This window comes from Heliconius melpomene, chromosome 6 (assembly GCF_056956725.1).
Source record: "Heliconius melpomene rosina isolate 202511_hmr_F chromosome 6, ASM5695672v1, whole genome shotgun sequence".
NCBI lineage: Eukaryota > Metazoa > Arthropoda > Insecta > Lepidoptera > Nymphalidae > Heliconius > Heliconius melpomene.
This window is the reverse complement of record NC_140394.1, coordinates 6202470-6220353: the sequence shown is the minus strand read 5'-3', so window position 1 is coordinate 6220353 and position 17884 is coordinate 6202470. Positions and strand designations below refer to the sequence as shown.

At 33.0% G+C, this 17884-nt stretch overlaps 2 protein-coding genes across 2 annotated transcripts in view; both read left to right on the top strand.

The window, feature by feature from the left end:
* Positions 1-435: 435 nt before the first annotated feature.
* On the top strand, positions 436-11590 carry tna (Zinc finger MIZ domain-containing protein tonalli). The gene is made up of 11 exons (XM_085186556.1): positions 436-864; positions 1407-1555; positions 5085-5214; positions 5313-6075; positions 6165-6297; positions 6410-6620; positions 6726-7066; positions 7178-7325; positions 7442-7780; positions 7925-8128; positions 8253-11590. The coding sequence occupies exons 3-11, from the start codon at positions 5116-5118 to the stop codon at positions 8412-8414; spliced, it is 2400 nt and encodes a 799-aa protein (XP_085042682.1). The 5' UTR covers positions 436-864; positions 1407-1555; positions 5085-5115; the 3' UTR covers positions 8415-11590.
* A 1094-nt stretch (positions 11591-12684) lies between these two features.
* btsz (bitesize) overlaps positions 12685-17884 on the top strand; it is a 61286-nt gene continuing 56086 nt past the window's right edge. The window contains exon 1 of the mRNA XM_085187035.1: positions 12685-12958. The gene's annotated coding sequence lies outside the window, so the exon portion shown is untranslated. The remainder of the gene's footprint in view (positions 12959-17884) is intronic.

The following is a 17884-nucleotide window of genomic DNA, read 5'->3' as shown; positions in this document are numbered from 1 at the left end:
AAAATGATCTAATCGAAATAGTGTAGGACCTGCCTGCCGTATTCGGCTCTATAATTATGAATTACAATAATTTTAATTATCCCTGTCTTATTAAAATAATTCATTGCAAATAAGTAAAAAAAACATTTGTAATAGTTTGTTAATTTTTGAAAGTTGACATTATATGAAGTTTACGAAATACAAGTACGTCGTAATCCCATAAATTAATTATACTAAGAGCAAACATAATGACATTCAGTGAAAGATCACAGCGACCATCGTACTCGCAGTATCGCGCTCGATTGGGGACCGTTACGTGAAATGAAACATCGAGTACGCGGGGTGGGGCAGGGAGTGGAGGCGACGGCGACGGCGCCCGAGCGCGGCCGAGACGTCGACGTACGGTGGGGGGACGCGGGGGTGCGCCACTTTATCGCGGCGAGCTGGCAACATCGCGCGGGGTGGGAGCGCCCCGCGGCGCAACCTCTCACTCACCGTCGCCGGTTTGCCAGCCAGTGTTACCTTTGACGGTCGGACGTGCGGTCGCTTAATGTCAGTGACGTCGACGTCGGCACTCGTGCAACACGTCTATAATGTTTCGTTAAATTCAAAGTCTGTTTGAGAGCGTTTCAAACTATTCTACTGTGGAATGATTTAATTTTGTGACAATTGCGAGCCATATTGGATTTGGATGCTTACGTGTAAATCTGTGTAGTGATATCTCGATTTTTGAGACATCGAAACAGTGCAGTGAACCACTAAAAGGATTGCCAAGTGTTATAATAATTGGATTTTTAAAGAAGATATCGGAAGTGATATAAACTTAAGTTGTAGTGCTAATGACTGATAAAGAAAAAATTGTGAATTAGAATAAAAACTTTTAAGGTGTGTTATTTGACCAAATTGATTCGTAAAAAAAATCCATCTTATTTTATTCCTAACAATTGTAATATAGATTTCGATATTGGAAGCCAATTATTTTTCAAAAGAAATTCATTGCTACGGTTTAAACGGTCGTAGAGTGTGCTACGTTAAATACGCTCCAGCTGATTGTGCAGAGAAGACGCTCTCACTATTCTCTACGGAAATATAAACATATTATTTTGTTTTGAAATTCTTCATACGGTTTATTTTTTTACGAATGTTATCACTAAATTATGTTTAAATATACCTACATAAAATGGTAAAGCAGTATGCAAAAGAATACATTATTTTAAATAGCATTTTTAATATTTCAAACTGATATGTATTTATGAGTTTAATAGTGTCAATTTTATCAATTGTATTAAATTACGTCATTATTCTATACGGTCGATTGGAAGTGACACGAATGCATAATTATAAAAGAGCAGATGGATTTTTTTATATTTGCATAAGATCGAGAATCTTTCATGAAGTTACCTACAGTGAAGTGCATCGTATTTCAGGAGGTGCATTGAATCGACAGGACGGCGAACTCTGGTAATACGGCAGGATACGCGGGAACAAGCATAAGCTACGTGGGAGCACACGCTCCCGACGCTGAAAAGCATCATAATTTTTTCGATAACATAGGCTACAGAGTAAACGCGCCAAGGTTAGTAGCAAATATAAAAATTACTTAAATCCATTTTTTACGTATTTTCTAAAGAAATATTTTTAAAAATTGTCTACTCTAATTAAAAAATAAAAACGGTTTCAGATCAAATTGTTATACACATACACGTATTAGAATGTTTTTATCTTATCCGGAACAAGTTTGTTTACATTTAAACAAAACGCTGAAACGTGACTAGCTTACCTTTGCTTACCTTATCGTAGTTAACAAGTAATAAAAAGCGAAATATAACAAGAATTACGTAAATAATCGCATATATACAAAATTTGAACAAGTTAAAATTAAATATCAATTATTCACCAAAAAGTTAAATACACACATCTACACCTAATCCGGAAGCCCCTTGCGAGCAAAGGGTTAGTTACACACAGCATTAATGTAACGATGTGAATCGCACGATGCACATCACTGCAATTATAATGAAAGAAATGGAAATGTGCTCTTCCATTCACACGCGCAAACGCTTTCGGCACCCTGTGCACGCACACAACGAAACGTACGCGCACACTTCTATAATCTGACGCACACATAGGTTTATACACAGACACTTAAACGGTGGGAATGCAAGCGGTGACTGCACTTTAGCTTATACAATAAACACAAACAAACAATACATTAATAATACACAGAGCGCATCGAATAGTTAAACACTAATTAAAATATTTCAGTTCTTTCGTAAAAATAAATCGTTGAATTAAATATTTATAATGATCAAACCGTTTTAATTTCCTACAAATACTTAACACCTACTAGCTAAAACGAAAAATACAATGTGCAATTATATTGTTAAAATCGATCCAATTAAATGTATTTTACTTTATTACTCTTTAATGTGCAAATAAGAAAAATTACGAACTTGATCTTTGTTATTCACAAATAAATATTAGCTCATGGCACATGATAAACTACTCGTAATTTAATCGTAGATTTTGTATTTTATGAATACGTTTTATTCTTGATTAACATTTTTTAACTAATATAATATAAACATAAATAAATAAATAAAAATTAACAAAAATTACATTTGTTAAGATTCAATTCATCTCAAACAGGAAAACAAATTGTTATCGCAGCTTCGTAATAAAGCTCCATATTGACGTGAGCGGGCCCACTTACCCTAAGCAGGCGACTCGGGCTAGTCGACCCTTCCCGCTCATTGTGTCGTATTCACCCCAAACGCTCGCCTCCATTTGTTACCCCCGGAATTTGCTCCTTGAAGCATGATTCATTCGCTTCCAACCCGGGCGTCAATTGATCATAATAAGATAAAAATTGGTGTAATAATATCTATAAACTCTTAATTATCACTGTTAAGAATAAAGTAAGAAATAAAAAGGAAATATAGAGAAAAGTATAACATCTAGAGAAATTTTAGTAAGAACATGTAAAAATAATTTATATTATGGAATTTTCTTATAAAAACAAAATTAGATAAATATTTTATTTATATTTAGATATAATTTTCTGTTACATTGATTTCATAATTATAAAACATTAATGCCATTACGAGTTGGCAATGTGCGCACAAGCCAGAATTTTGAAGAGGCATTTAAATGGGGGTGACCAACTGTCGATGAACTTGGGGTCGAAGCATTCCACGGTTTCACGCTACCACGATAATAACGTATACAAAAGTTAAAATTGATAATGCTTTATTTAACATAGCATCCATATTTAAATAAAAGCTGTTGCCAAATAAATAAGTAAAAACACAACACAACGAAAATCCAAAAAATAGTATTGATATTTGTTTCGTAAAAGTACATTATAAAATTGTGTACTCTTATCACAATTCTGCCTGTGGAATTAATCGAACACGTGATTATTACTATTGCCAATTAGCAAAGAATTCACCACGTCCGCGCAACTATCTAAAATTAACTGCAGCCTATGTATCAAAATACTTACACGTTACTCGCCCATCTCTCAATAGTATGCCAAACACCTTCCAGTGTTTGAAAATAGCACAGGCATTAGAAGTTATTTGTTTTATCATTATGCTAGAGATACAAAATTAATTTAAGGAAGATAATTATATACTAGGTACATTGTTTTTGTGTTTATTGCAAAAAAAAATATACCTACAATTTAAAAGCATCGCAATATTTTAGTTTAAAAGATATTAGTTTAACATTTTGTTGGAGTATTCATGTACACACCTTTGTAAAAGCTTTGTTAACGAACGTTCCACGAATTGTCTCAATAGAAATGCCGTTGCCAACCGCTTGCATTCAAGACCCCAAAATATTTTGAACGGAGCGTAAGCGATTATTCGGATGTGGTACTAGTAAAAAAAATCAGGATGCAGAACACTCTTGATTTTTTGTCAGACGGGCGATGTATACAACAAAAAGAAAACTTCTCAGACAAATTTATAAAAAAAGAAGTGTAGGTCGACCCGAGTTTACCTAAGAAAGGGACCCTTGTAAATCATCTGCAGTCTCAATTGTATATATACATCGGGTTGAGCGTTGTTGACTTACGTTTGTTGGTTGTCAACGCTACTAAGTACCTATTAAGCTATTCATAAACGATCCGAATTAACACTTTTGTAAAATTTTAAAATATTCGACAGCAGTCAGCAGTATTGCAATTGTTTTTAAATTATTATTTTGTATAGTTTATAAAAATATATGCGAAAGTATTCTCTAAAACATTGGTTCCCATATTGTTTTTATATACGTTAATAATATTCATTAAAAAATATTTCATAACACAATAGACCACATTGTTGCACTACTACAGAAGCGCTAGTAACAATAAGCCCGTGCGAGTGTTTGTCGGCCATTTGTCGAATTGGAATTATTAGGAAGGGCTCCGGGAAGGCTCGGGAATTCGCCCCAAAAGCAGTTCACATGAATCGTTCTCCCACTCCGGCACTATAGAAAAAATCAAACATACATCCCGATTGAAACACAGGGGTAACAACGCGTCACTCAATATGAACGACCATATTGATTTTTTCTTTCATTGTTAAGAAAATAATAAATTTTCAAAACGCATACAAAAAATCTTATGTCAATAAAATTTGGGTTCAATATTGAGTCTGTGTTTATTAATAAAATCGATGCGTTAACGTGTGGAATGTAAAATGTAAGACTGACTGCAAGGCCACTTGCAATGGAATAGAAACTATTCATATCGTAGGTGAAATAAAATTAACTAGAATGATTTCACGTTCTGGTATACGAGTATACCTACTTGATGTTTGTAACAGTAGTATTATTGTTTACACGCTTATTTAATTTTAATTATTCATAAAAGGTTGTTGAAATTAAATTTTGCGTTTATCATACAACAGCTGCAATACCTATTTGAAAATTATATAGTAATATAAATATTAGTATATAATTTAAAACGGTTGTAAAAGAAGATTTATATTTTACTACTTTTATATTTTATAGTATAGTATAATATTGTTCAAAGGTTCTTGATGGCCCTATTAAACATATGTTTTTGGCAAGATATTTTTATAACAAATAAGTTACATTGAAGTATTAATTAACAGCGGCTATGGGTGCGCCGGCGGTCCGGGCGCGATGAGCGGCGGGGGCGAGAACGCGCAGTTCGGCGCCACCGCCGCGATGGTCGCCGCGGCCACGACGGCCGCGATGCAGGACTCGCAGCCTTTCTCGCAGGTAATATACCCACCCATCCATGTATTCACACACGAAACAAATTATAATTTGCTTTTTCGTATAGAAATTTTATTCATCTTTGTGTGTTCAACTTTCAGATGCAAAGCAACATGACTATGGGAAATCCTCAATACGGTGCGATGAATGGCTACGGTCAGCAGCGCAGCCATAATCCTGGTATGACGGGAATGGGTATGGCTGGCAATGGCGGTATGAATGGTATGACTGGCATGGGCCAGATGGGAAATGCTATGAATGGTATGAATCCCATGGCTCAGATGGCCAATATGGGTATGCATGGAAATATGATGTCTTCACAAATGGGACCTGGACAAATGGGTGGATCAGCCAAAATGGGCCCAGGATATCAAAGGCGACATGCACCATATCCATCTGGAACTATGCTTATGGGTTCAAGGAAAACCCAATATATGGGCGCACAACCTGGGTTTGGCCCAGGTCCTGCTCAATATCCGTCAGGTTATGGTGGAAGGCCAAGTTTTCAAGGTCAATACCCACCACAGCAGGCACTCGGTCCGAGTAGCAACTTTGGCGGAGGAATGAGAAGTAACATGAGGCAATCAACGCCACCTTATTCTAACCAGGGGCAATATTTTAATGGTGGAGTACCAAATCAATTTCCTCAACACCAAGGTGGAAATAGTCAATATGGTGGGCAGTATGGTGGACAGTTTGCCCAAGAAGTGGCAATGCGATCGAACATGAGTTACCAGCATAGCCCGGTACCCGGAAATCCTACGCCGCCGCTTACACCTGCAAGCAGTATGCCACCATACATCAGCCCAAATGCTGATGTGAAGCCGCATTTTAATGAACTCAAACCACCGATGGGCATGCAAAGTAAGAATCACATTCATTTTAATAGTTTCAACTCAATCGCTAATAATATTGAATAAGTTTGCGATATGATTCATTTTTTTTATTTTCAGATGACGAGCTCCGGTTAACATTCCCCGTAAGAGATGGTATTATATTGCCTCCTTTTAGATTAGAACATAATTTAGCAGTTAGCAATCATGTATTCCAATTGAAACCTACAGTGCACTCAACATTAATATGGAGGTAAATATACATTTTGATGTTTATATTTTTATTTACACAAAATTGATATATTTATGTGAGATTTCTCATGGAATCACACTTAAAATAGAATAATGGTGTAATATATTTTCAGATCAGATTTGGAGCTACAGCTCAAATGTTTCCATCATGAGGACAGACAAATGAATACTAACTGGCCAGCAAGTGTACAAGTATCAGTTAATGCAACACCATTAGTCATTGATAGAGGCGAAAATAAAACATCACACAAACCATTGTACCTGAAAGAAGTTTGTCAACCTGGCAGGAACACAATACAGATCACTGTGTCTGCTTGTTGCTGTGTAAGTACTTAAATAATTATAAATTAAAATGATAATACACTATTAAGGAATGTTTCTTAACGTTAAACTCTAAGAGAAAGCTAATAACTATCCCTTTTTTTTCAGTCTCACCTGTTTGTTTTACAACTAGTACATCGGCCTAGCGTCCGCAGCGTGTTACAAGGATTGCTTAGAAAACGTTTACTAACTGCAGATCATTGCATCGCTAAAATAAAGATGAACTTCAATCAAACATCAGCTAATACAAACAACAGCTCTAACCCTTCCAGCGACAGAGATAGTGTTGAACAGACGGCTTTAAAAGTATCGTTGAAATGTCCTATTACCTTTAAGAAAATAACTTTACCAGCTCGAGGACATGAATGTAAACATATACAATGTTTTGACTTGGAATCATATTTACAACTGAATTGCGAAAGAGGTTCATGGCGATGTCCGGTTTGCAAGTAAGTAACTCAAAATTTCATGACGTTATATATTTTCAGTTAAAAGTGTACAAGTATATGTAGAAACTTGTAATTATTATTACAAGTAATATATTTATTATTTTATTACAGTAAACCAGCCCAGCTGGAAGGGTTAGAGGTAGACCAATATATGTGGGGCATCCTGAATACATTAAACAACTCAGATGTTGATGAAGTAACCATCGATAGTGGGGCAAATTGGAAAGCAACTAAGATCAATGCTAATGCTGGTATAAAGGTATCTATATCAGCCATACATTTTAAATATTTAATTTAAACATTATTTTGTCTTTAATATTTAATACATACATACTTTAACTTCACAAATAATAATTAATAATAAATAATTTGTAGCAAGAAGAAGATAGCTGCGACAGCACTGGGAAAAGAGGTAAAGCAATGTCACCTGGATCAATGAACATGCCAACCATGAACAATTGGGACATGAATCAGGCACTTTCACCTTACTTGCCTCCAGATATGAATACTATTGCAAGTGGCTCTATGATATCATCCTACAATCAAGGAAGTCAAAATAGAAACTCAGGATCAAGTAACCAAAATTATGATTTTGGCATGAACAATGGTCCCGGCAGTAACGAATTTGCTGGCAATGGCCCTCTTTCACACCTGAATGACAGTGTTAATTCCTTGGATCCACTTAACGCAATGGAAAAAAGTCTTAACGAGCAGGTGAGTAGAGTATGACTTATTAAATTTACTAACCTTAATTAATGTTGAAACACAATCACAAAAATTTGAAAAAAAGCAACTGGTTCAAAGTTTTTTTTATTATTTTTTATTGTATTGTATCTAACAATATAAATTTGTTAATAGATGCCGCACACGCCTCATACTCCGCACACGCCAGGCTCCGCCCACACTCCGGGCGGCGGCGGCGGCGCGCACACGCCGGGCTCCAGTCACACGCCCGGCCCACCCTCTGTCGACCATCATCCCCTCACTGATGTTGACATTCCAGCAGATCTAAACTTTGATCCCGCAGCTGTTATAGACGGTGAAGGCACCGACAACCTTAATGTAAGTAACTATATTACTATTAAGCTTACAAAATAACATTGTTTTGAAGGAAAAGACGATTAATTCAATATGCTTATAGTATATCGATTACATACAATAAAAGCAACATAATTATATTTTACAGTTGCTACCGGAAACGAGCGTCGATCCAATGGAACTACTGTCATATTTGGATGCGCCGGCACTAGGGGAGCTATTGGCAACGCCACCTTCGTCATCTTCGTCAGCAGGCTCGCATCCACCAAGAGCGCCGTCATCTGACGACCTCTTGGCACTATTTGAGTGAACTAGAGACATAAACTAAGGACATTTCGAACCCAATGAATGAAAACTTTTGTGAGGTGACGCGATCTCTTTAGTCATTCAGCTTCCGCGTGTCTGCCGTGTACGGCGAAAATCCAGCTCTTCGAATGAGGGGAGCCCGACATTGTGATACTAGATTTTAGTTCCTTTCTCCCATAGTGAAAACGTTGAGTGTCGCATATTTTTGCCAGAAGAATTTGACGTTCTTATAGATTCTCTGATCTATTCATCTCTGAGTAAAGAAAGCGGCATTCGACATAGTCACAATCTGCGTCTTGTTAAAACAAGGGCGCAGGAGAAAATAAATAGATATAATATTATAGTTAATATTGTATTGAGGCGAGACGCGGGCCGCGCACGCCATGCACTGCGGTGTTGTGCATGTATAGTTCCTCGCACTGCCGCACCTACGGTGGCGCTCCTAAGCTCCCTATATTCTAAACTGTAGTTTAAAATGTAACACAAATTAATGATGTATTAATTCAACTTCTTATTCAATTTGATAATATTATTATCAATTAAAGTGTTTTATTTGTGTCCATATACTGTGAATAGTTCACCACTTGTAAATAAAAGAATATATTTTATTCATATTCGTTATTTCGGTAACATACAGGACGTCGCACCGCCTGTAAATATAAGGTAAAGCATCGCGACGGTCGCGGGAGGCAGCATGAATCTTATAGTTCCTATTTAATGCGAGCGAACTATAATGTTCAATTGCCGTTTAATGTAAGATATTCATTGACGTTTTCGCATATTCTGCATTTTTAAATGGTAAGGTATAGGATAGGTGAGTATAGCGCTACTCGCTTTTTGGGTGATATATTCTAAATGAATTGTTTCAAATCAACAAATTGTAACGAATTAGTTGTTACAGATCTATATTGTAAATGTGAGTGCAAAATTGAACTCTGTTAAATTATTTTGCGTTATATGAATCGAAGAATGATAGAAATATATTTTAATTTCTATAAAAGAGTAATGAACTGTATTATTTGTACATAAGAATCTAGTTAAGAATATTATATTATCTAGTTTTATCTAGAAAACATGGCAGATACTTATATGATGGCCAGTTTTAGTGTAGTATTAATAAATTAAAAATCTACACATGGTTTTACATGTACATACAAATTACAAGTACCATATACATGTCTTCATGCGTTCAGAGTGCAAGACAAATTTAAATATTTACAGCGGCCTCATAATATTGAATTAATTATAGTTAATTTATTGGAGTAGAAATTAATTTGTAAAATTTTAAATGTTAATTTCAGTTTATCAAATTTTATTCTTTACTTGTTCTGAATATTATTAAATAAAACTGTTGCACCTAGTTACCAAATTATTGGTTTTTATTCTTCAATTTCTTTGTTATGTGCTCTGAAACGCTTTTTAATTCTGAATCTAAGCTATTAGTAGGTCTTCTCAATCTTTGCTCATCTTAATTATATATTAATCAATAAAAAATTTCATGAATGATACATAAAAGAAAGCAATAATCCATAGATTCATATATATAAATATATATATACATATACATTTACATTTATATATTATTATCTTTAGATGTTATTTTAAAATATATATATAGTTTTATCCACTGTTGAGTAACTGATAAATAATATGAAAATTGTGATGAGCATAGCATTGATGATATACATATTTCACATATTTTCAAATGTTTGGTTCAACTTATACACATATTCTCAGTTTAATCAATGCATTTTTGTTAAAAATCCTTAACAATGTAATAATTGTAGCTAATATTAAATATTTCAAAATCTAAATGGAATTAAGTTCCCATAAAAAAACATTTTGGAACACTATTGTATCTCCAGGAAAGTAAATCTGTATTACATTATAATGCAATGTTGTTTTAAAAACATTTGTAACTATTAGGCAAATTTCAGAAAAGTACTGATTATTATTATGGGGTGGAATGTGCCACTCTCAACAAGCATGATATGTTATGCAATGTGCTTAAACTCATGTACAAAGCTCATTTCAGCTCCTTCTGTCCTGTAAAACATTCAGAGTATTCGCTAAAAAAATTAACAGCAACATAAAGAACATGTGGCATTATTTTACCATACTGACTGCATAAACATTTACAGTTTACACAGCAAGCATTCATACAATCGCTATGAGAAAACCAGAGAAGCAAAAAGTTCCTAACTACTATTTAATATAAATTTCAAAACATGGTGTAACATATTATGGTCACTGGGAATGGGTACATTATACCCTGTAATATTAGTCAGTATACAATTTAAGAGTTTATATGAAAGATTTATTAATTTAATATGAAAAATGTCTTCACCAATATCTTAATGTTTGAAGTTAAAAACAGTTTATAATTAATATTCTGTAATTTAGAGTTATATGTAAAACTTCTCACTAACTTTTGTAAAAAATTGGTGATTGTGCATTGTTTACTTCATGCTATGAATATGGACGCCTCTTTAGAGTTAGTCAACTATTATGAAAACCAATATAATAAGTCTTGTGTAAAGCGGTGGTCAATTATTCAAACAAATAAAAAAATGGTCATGTGTGGTGAGGTGTAGTAAAACTAATAAGTCTAGTTGATCACAGCTTTTTAACTTTAAATACATACTTTTAAGGGACCTTCAATTCCAGTTAGCTAGTTCTATTTATTGTAGTGAATATTGCTATTGGATGGATTGACACATTGATTTTTGTATGACCAAACCATAATTTTTTATAAATTTACCTTTCTAGGGTGAATAATTTAGTTTGTTTATACAACATTTTGAAATATCATAAAAATGTATAGCATATCACATGAACAGACAACAAAAATCAAAATGATTGATTCATCCAAAAGTGAATTAAAATTATTACAATATATTTTGTTGAATATTGTAATGAACTGCTGTCAAGTAAAGTAGATTTTGTGCTCATACAATCTTAAGAAACAGCATTTGGAAATAAGTGAAGAATTCTAATACAAAATGTACCCATGTCTAAAGGAGTTCATGAAAAGCCAAACTGTACTTTAGTAGTAAAACTTAATCTTATATGATCCTTTTTAAACAGGTTGGTATCCACTGGAGTTCTTTTTGAAATGTGTAAAATGGGAAAACATAACATTTTTATGTTATTGAAAATAAAATGAATCTAAAACTTTAATATAGATCTTTTATTTCTTAATAAATCGAAAGAAGTTTCTCATAATAAAAAGACATGTACTTACGTACGTACCTACGTGTACTGGGCAGCTCTACATCTATATTTCTTCAGGGAGTTTAATTTAACATCACATGTAAATAATGAATTAAGCTAATTTATTATGAAAATATTATCGAAAGTCGAAATTCAATTCTCAAGCATGAACATGAAAAGAGCGCTAACTAGTGTTGCCAATTGAGTAGTTGACACTTGCCAAAATCCAATTCCAAATTACTAGTAGAGCAGCGAATATCTAAATCGAATTATTAATAACCAAGAAAAGGAATTGTTTATATTCTTTAATTATTCAGAATTTTGTTAAAGAATAAAATATATTCTGTTTTCATAAAGAATAAATAATGCATTTAACATTATATAAATAGTGTTTGAAAATGAAATACGAACTAGTATCGTCATTACTGAAATCTATTGTGTGTATGAAATAGAAAAGACTTACTTAATTAATTTTTATTATGTTCACTAGAAATAATAAATAATTTTTGCAACAGTTCTTTTTGCTTATATATATTTTTATTTACCTACACGAGCAGCAGGCAGCATTGCAGCGGTAGCCTAAGACGGTGAAAACACAAACACTTTTTCTTAACTTACGGTGCCAAATTTGAATATTCTGTTCAAATATTCTAATAAATTATTAGAGTTCTAGTATTCAGCTTTGGGCAGGGCGACTTATAATTTTTTTAACTTTATTGATGTTTATTTAATGTCTCTACATATCACAATTGAATTAAAAATGTCATAATTAATACCTGTTTAATAGTAAAATATATCTTAATGAATAACAATAAGCAGATGAATAATTGAAATAATTCTTCGTTATTATGCAGTGCAAGAGACAACTTAATTATAAGAGTAGCATAAAAGACGAATGATGTGTGATTGAATTGGCACAACACTACTGTTACGAATCCCGATGACAGTAAACTACATTTTTTTTCTCCCTCGCACGTAGTAGCAATCGTCAACAAACTTGTGTTCCGTCCTCTACATTCGTGATAGAGGCTTTGGTCAATGGTGATTGGACAGTACACAAGACGACGGGTTCTAAGCAGGTATCGTACCTGCCTTACCGGTTGAACGACACGAAACGATCGAACGAACATCACTATTATATTTTTATTACTTTCAAAACTTTTCTATTATTGTGCAGTTTAATCTTTAAATGAAATAAAGCGAAAAATGATATACGTTAAATTTTTAAGTAACTTTCAATGTGCAAAGTGATATAAATATACCATATATTGGCATTTACATTGTTGTTGTATTTTTATGTGATGTGAAATCCTTGGTGTTTCGGAGATTATATTGGTATGTATTTTTAATAAATATATTTTTATTTGTAACCATAATTTATTAATATTAATTTATTACACTATGTATATGTTGTCTATATAAACATTTAAAACTAAGTTTAACTGTAAGCTAAAACAAGAATGTCAAGTATGTGTAGATACGAAGTAGGTACCAAGTACCAACTTTAAAGTTATACGTATATAATAATATGAAACATTTATTTTCTATATTCATTAATGTTTCTTTATTTGCGTTTAAATAAATGTAAACAATACATTAAGCATTTATATAAAGTTATATGATTATTTTCAATATTAAAATGTCTATAATTTAGAGCAGATAAAGTTTTCTATTAAAATTCAATAATGCACGTGCATTGAATATGATAACGCATTAAATATATATTTAATTCCGTTTGCTACAAAGCGCTTTTTAAGATTTTTTTAGTAATGGAACCTACCTATACTTATAAAAAACCTAAGAGTAAGTTTCCTTTGTACGTAGTTTCCTATATCAATTTATAGGCAGGTATATACCATGACATCAATACTATGGCCTCAGTTCAGCCGAGGCACAGGGGAAAAAGCGTATGTCTTTAAATATGTTGTGGGTTCGATTTCCCACACGAAGAAATGAAATATTAAATATTTTATTTTTTTCACTTTGGTGTTCAGTTGAGGCTTAGCGTTGAATTCCGCCACTCAACACGCAATGCCGTAGAATTCAGAATACCTACTAGGTTCCATCTGCCTACCCTGCTGGGGGCCACACCTCCCTATAGGGCCACACCTATGTGGTGTGGTGTAGTTCACGCTGTATTCCACATAGAGCAGTCAGTGCAAATTGCAGCAAAAAATAATCAATGCATAACTGCATACGTCCGCAAACTTATGTTTGTCAAGTTATAAATTGTGCTTTTCGTTGACATACAATCCTGAAATTAGTACTGAACCCCCAGTATGCCACTGGCTGACTGCCATTTCACCGGTTTTTTTTTATAATACAGCCACTCATATTTAATATATATATCTAAATATACCAACTTTGTAAACGTGAAAAATATATTTGATTGGACGCATCTATTATATAGTATTTTTGTGTTGGATAGTTCATTTAACGAAGAACGGAAGGCTGTAGGGTATCTTACAATCTGGCACTCACAGTACCTGCGGTCAGAGTTACCTCGGGCAGAATTAGAATGTCGTATCATCATGCACCATACACAACTCTTAGTTATTTCCACCACGCGGACGAAGCCACAAGTCAAAGCTTGTTAATAAATTCAAAGTTGTTGATATTGGGAATATTAAAAAGTTTTCTCTATATTTTTTTCAATGGTTTCCTTTTTTATTTAAAAATTGTAATATATGTAGAGTACGTAATAAAGAATATAATTTAAAACTTAAAAGGAACTACAATTCCTAATTAAAACTTCGAAAGGTATATTGTAGTATTGAGAAATTTAGGCCTTATAGTATTTCGGTAACAATTCGTGACTGACTTTCCATTACCGCAGTGCATAGCTAAACCGAAACATCCCATTGGATTCCCTTCATTTTCTACGCATTTACTGATCTATTCCATTGCTAGTTACAAGTTCTTTAATCAACCTGTCAGGATATAATATGGATAATTTTAAGCGATATACTTTGCCAATTTATTATTTATAGTATCTTAATAAGAAAATATTATAAAACAAGAAAAATGCGTCGGTAAGAACAAGAGCTTAGAAAAATCTTCGCATGTCCACATTAATCCCAGGATAACAAAACTGAATAATTTCTAGTATAAAGTCATAATTTCTACAGCTTCACGATATATAGAAGTCGTTATGAAGTTTCCGGTTATGAAGTCCAAATGTGTCTCAATCTTTGGATATAGGAGTGAGATGGACAAAGCTTTATATTCATTATCTATCAATACATCACTTTATTGTCGAGGCAAATCGCGGCGTTTAGTTCCGCTACTCAACACTCAATACCTTTAGAATTCGGCAGAAAGTAATATATTATAGATTGATATTTTATACATTGTATAAAATATCAAAAATAAACAGATTGCCGCTAATATATATACAACAATGCAGTCTTAAGTTAATTTAATTTCACGTAAACAATGTCCTTCATTGTTTTTATGACAAAACCTACAAGAATGAGATCATAAGCAATATTTTCGTTAAGTGAAAAACTTTAAAGTTACTTTGTTAATTAAATACCTATTTATATTCTGTTTTACCGTTCGTATCCGTTGTATTAATAATACTAGTTATATTTCGACTAATAGTATTCACCGTTACAAAGGATCAGAGTATAGCTTAAGGTTGCCTTATAAAGGTATCTGATAATAATATATCGGAAAGACGTTCACCAATGTCATGAATCAGCTACGCCAATGTTGTGACGCATCAATTTATTGGAAAAAAAACGTACATATATATATGTATTTATCAATTTTTAAGTCTTAAAAACGCGAACAGACATATAAATACAAAACCTTAAAAGAATACAAATTTTCGACAAAAAATTGGTAGACATTTATTATTATAAAGAAAAAGCATGCATATGTGTAAAAAATTTTAATAAAATAGAATAAAGGATTGATATAATTTTAATTTCAATAATAATTTTATTTACTTAAATGTTTATGGTCATGCACTTACTCGTATATATGATTTCATTGACAACCAGCAATAGCTCATTCTGTCATCTTCCAGTTATGCTGTAGAGAATTTCCGCTACCTGTCATTTTAAACAGTTGCGCTATAGCCAACGAGCTTTCCGTACAGGTATTTGAACCGTTATACGCTATATTAGTCTTAAGAATATTACATTGTAAACAAGGATACGTATTTAATCACTAGTAAATTTTATATTATACTAGCGGCCCGCCCGCGGCTTCGCCTGCGTGAACTAAGTTATTATTAATTACTGTCTCCATGAAAACCTACGTCCTATAAGTGACGTCCATGCAAAATTTGAGACTCCTAGCATTTGTAGTAACGAAGTTTCATTCAAACTTACAACCCCAAAAACAACCCCTTAGAAGTCGAATATTGCAAATTCCCGTTTTAGCGAACACCTATGTCCTATAAGTAACTCTCATGCAAAATTTCAGATTCTTAGCACTTGTAGTTCCTGAGATTTCGTGATGAGTGAGTGACCTTTCGATTTTATATATATAGATAGATTTAATGTTAGTTTTTTAGCATAAAAACATGGTAATTGATACAAAATAAATGTTAAAGATATTCGATGCCAGTCGTGGCGCAGGGGCACAAAGTGTGCCTGTAAAAGCGATTGGTTGTGGGTTCGATATCCGCTCGAAGAAATGATTTTTTTTTTAAATTTTAAATTTATGTTTTCATTTCTCCGCTTTAGGTACACTACTTACGGTTCCTCTGTCTACCCTGCTGTGTGCGGGAAACAGCGTGAAGTTGATTTGATTTATTTTGATAAAGTTTTCATATTTTAAAATTATGTGAAAATAACGACAACTTTAATAATTAGTTATAAATATTTATTAATTGTTTTTCATGATCGACAAATATTCACTTCGTAAAGTATTCACTTCGTCTCTACTATTTTACGGTACATTTCTTTGATAGGTACTAACTTTAACTACTTATTAAATATAAATAGGCATATTATATAATAAATAACTAGTATTTATCTAACGGGAAACTAGATTTCTTAGTGATACTGTGCTATAAACAATTTCCTTGCAGCCATCATTTAGCGAGATATCTAATTAACATAATAATCACAATCCATTGCACAGCGCAATCACGAGTTCACGACAGTTCTTTATACGTTTGATTTAAACCTTGATGCTTAACATTCCTACAAGTTGCTATTTTTTTAAACATATATATTTACATATATGTGGTTCATTTATTTTAGTTAAATACTTTTAGTATTTTTTACCTAGAATATAATATTTATTGACGCAAACCTATCTGTCATAGACGTAGATAGATATATTTAAAGTGATAAACCATCAAGTTCAATCCTTTTTCCTTTCATTTGGTTTTTATTTATTATGTTCTTATAATATTTATTATTATATTTAGATATATTTCTTTTATTTTTATAGATACAGAATTTTAGACGGTTGCATGTCAGTATTCAATAGGTGCCTACATCGCAGGTTCTTGCAAGAATATGTTGCAACAACAATTCTATATGCAATTCCTTAAATTACTTTGCCATTATCTGTGAAAGTTACCTATTTCATAATATCATTTGATTTGAAACAGAACAGTATCTAAATAGAAGTACTGACACAATTTTTCATCATAGGATATATTTTTTTTATTAGCACGCTGCATCCTGCACACAGTAAGGTAGGCCGAGAGAACTTAGTGTTAAGACACTCCGTTCCCCATTTTCCATCGATTACTGGATGCAATGCGTTGAGTGGTGGAACTTATTAAATATGTCATTTCCTCGAGTGGGACAAACAACCTTCGCGTTTACATTCAAGTTTGTGCCCCGGCGCCACAAATAGCCTCGAAACATTTAAATGGGATATCATATTAGTAATTAAATAGCGTTACATGACTAAGTGGTTACAATGACAATTGCATCTTAAAAATTCTGTGATAAACTTATAACTTATATAAAAAGTTGCAATAACAATAAAAAAAAAATTCTACTTAAAAACAAATGCTGCTTTATGACATTGTTATCAATATTTTTACAAGCATGACACATAAATTTTAATAAACTGACAACCAGGAAGATCCCCAAATTGGTATTTAATTTTATAAAATATTCTGACGATATTCTGTGAAGGTCATACTGATTTTTAAGACCTATTAGACCATATTTATTAAGCGTACAGCATCAGATTAGCTCTTGTCCATAGGTAAATAATATTGTAATGCTTGGACAAACTTACGTATGCAACGCAGCATAGTATGGGCCAGGACGTTGCCCCCGA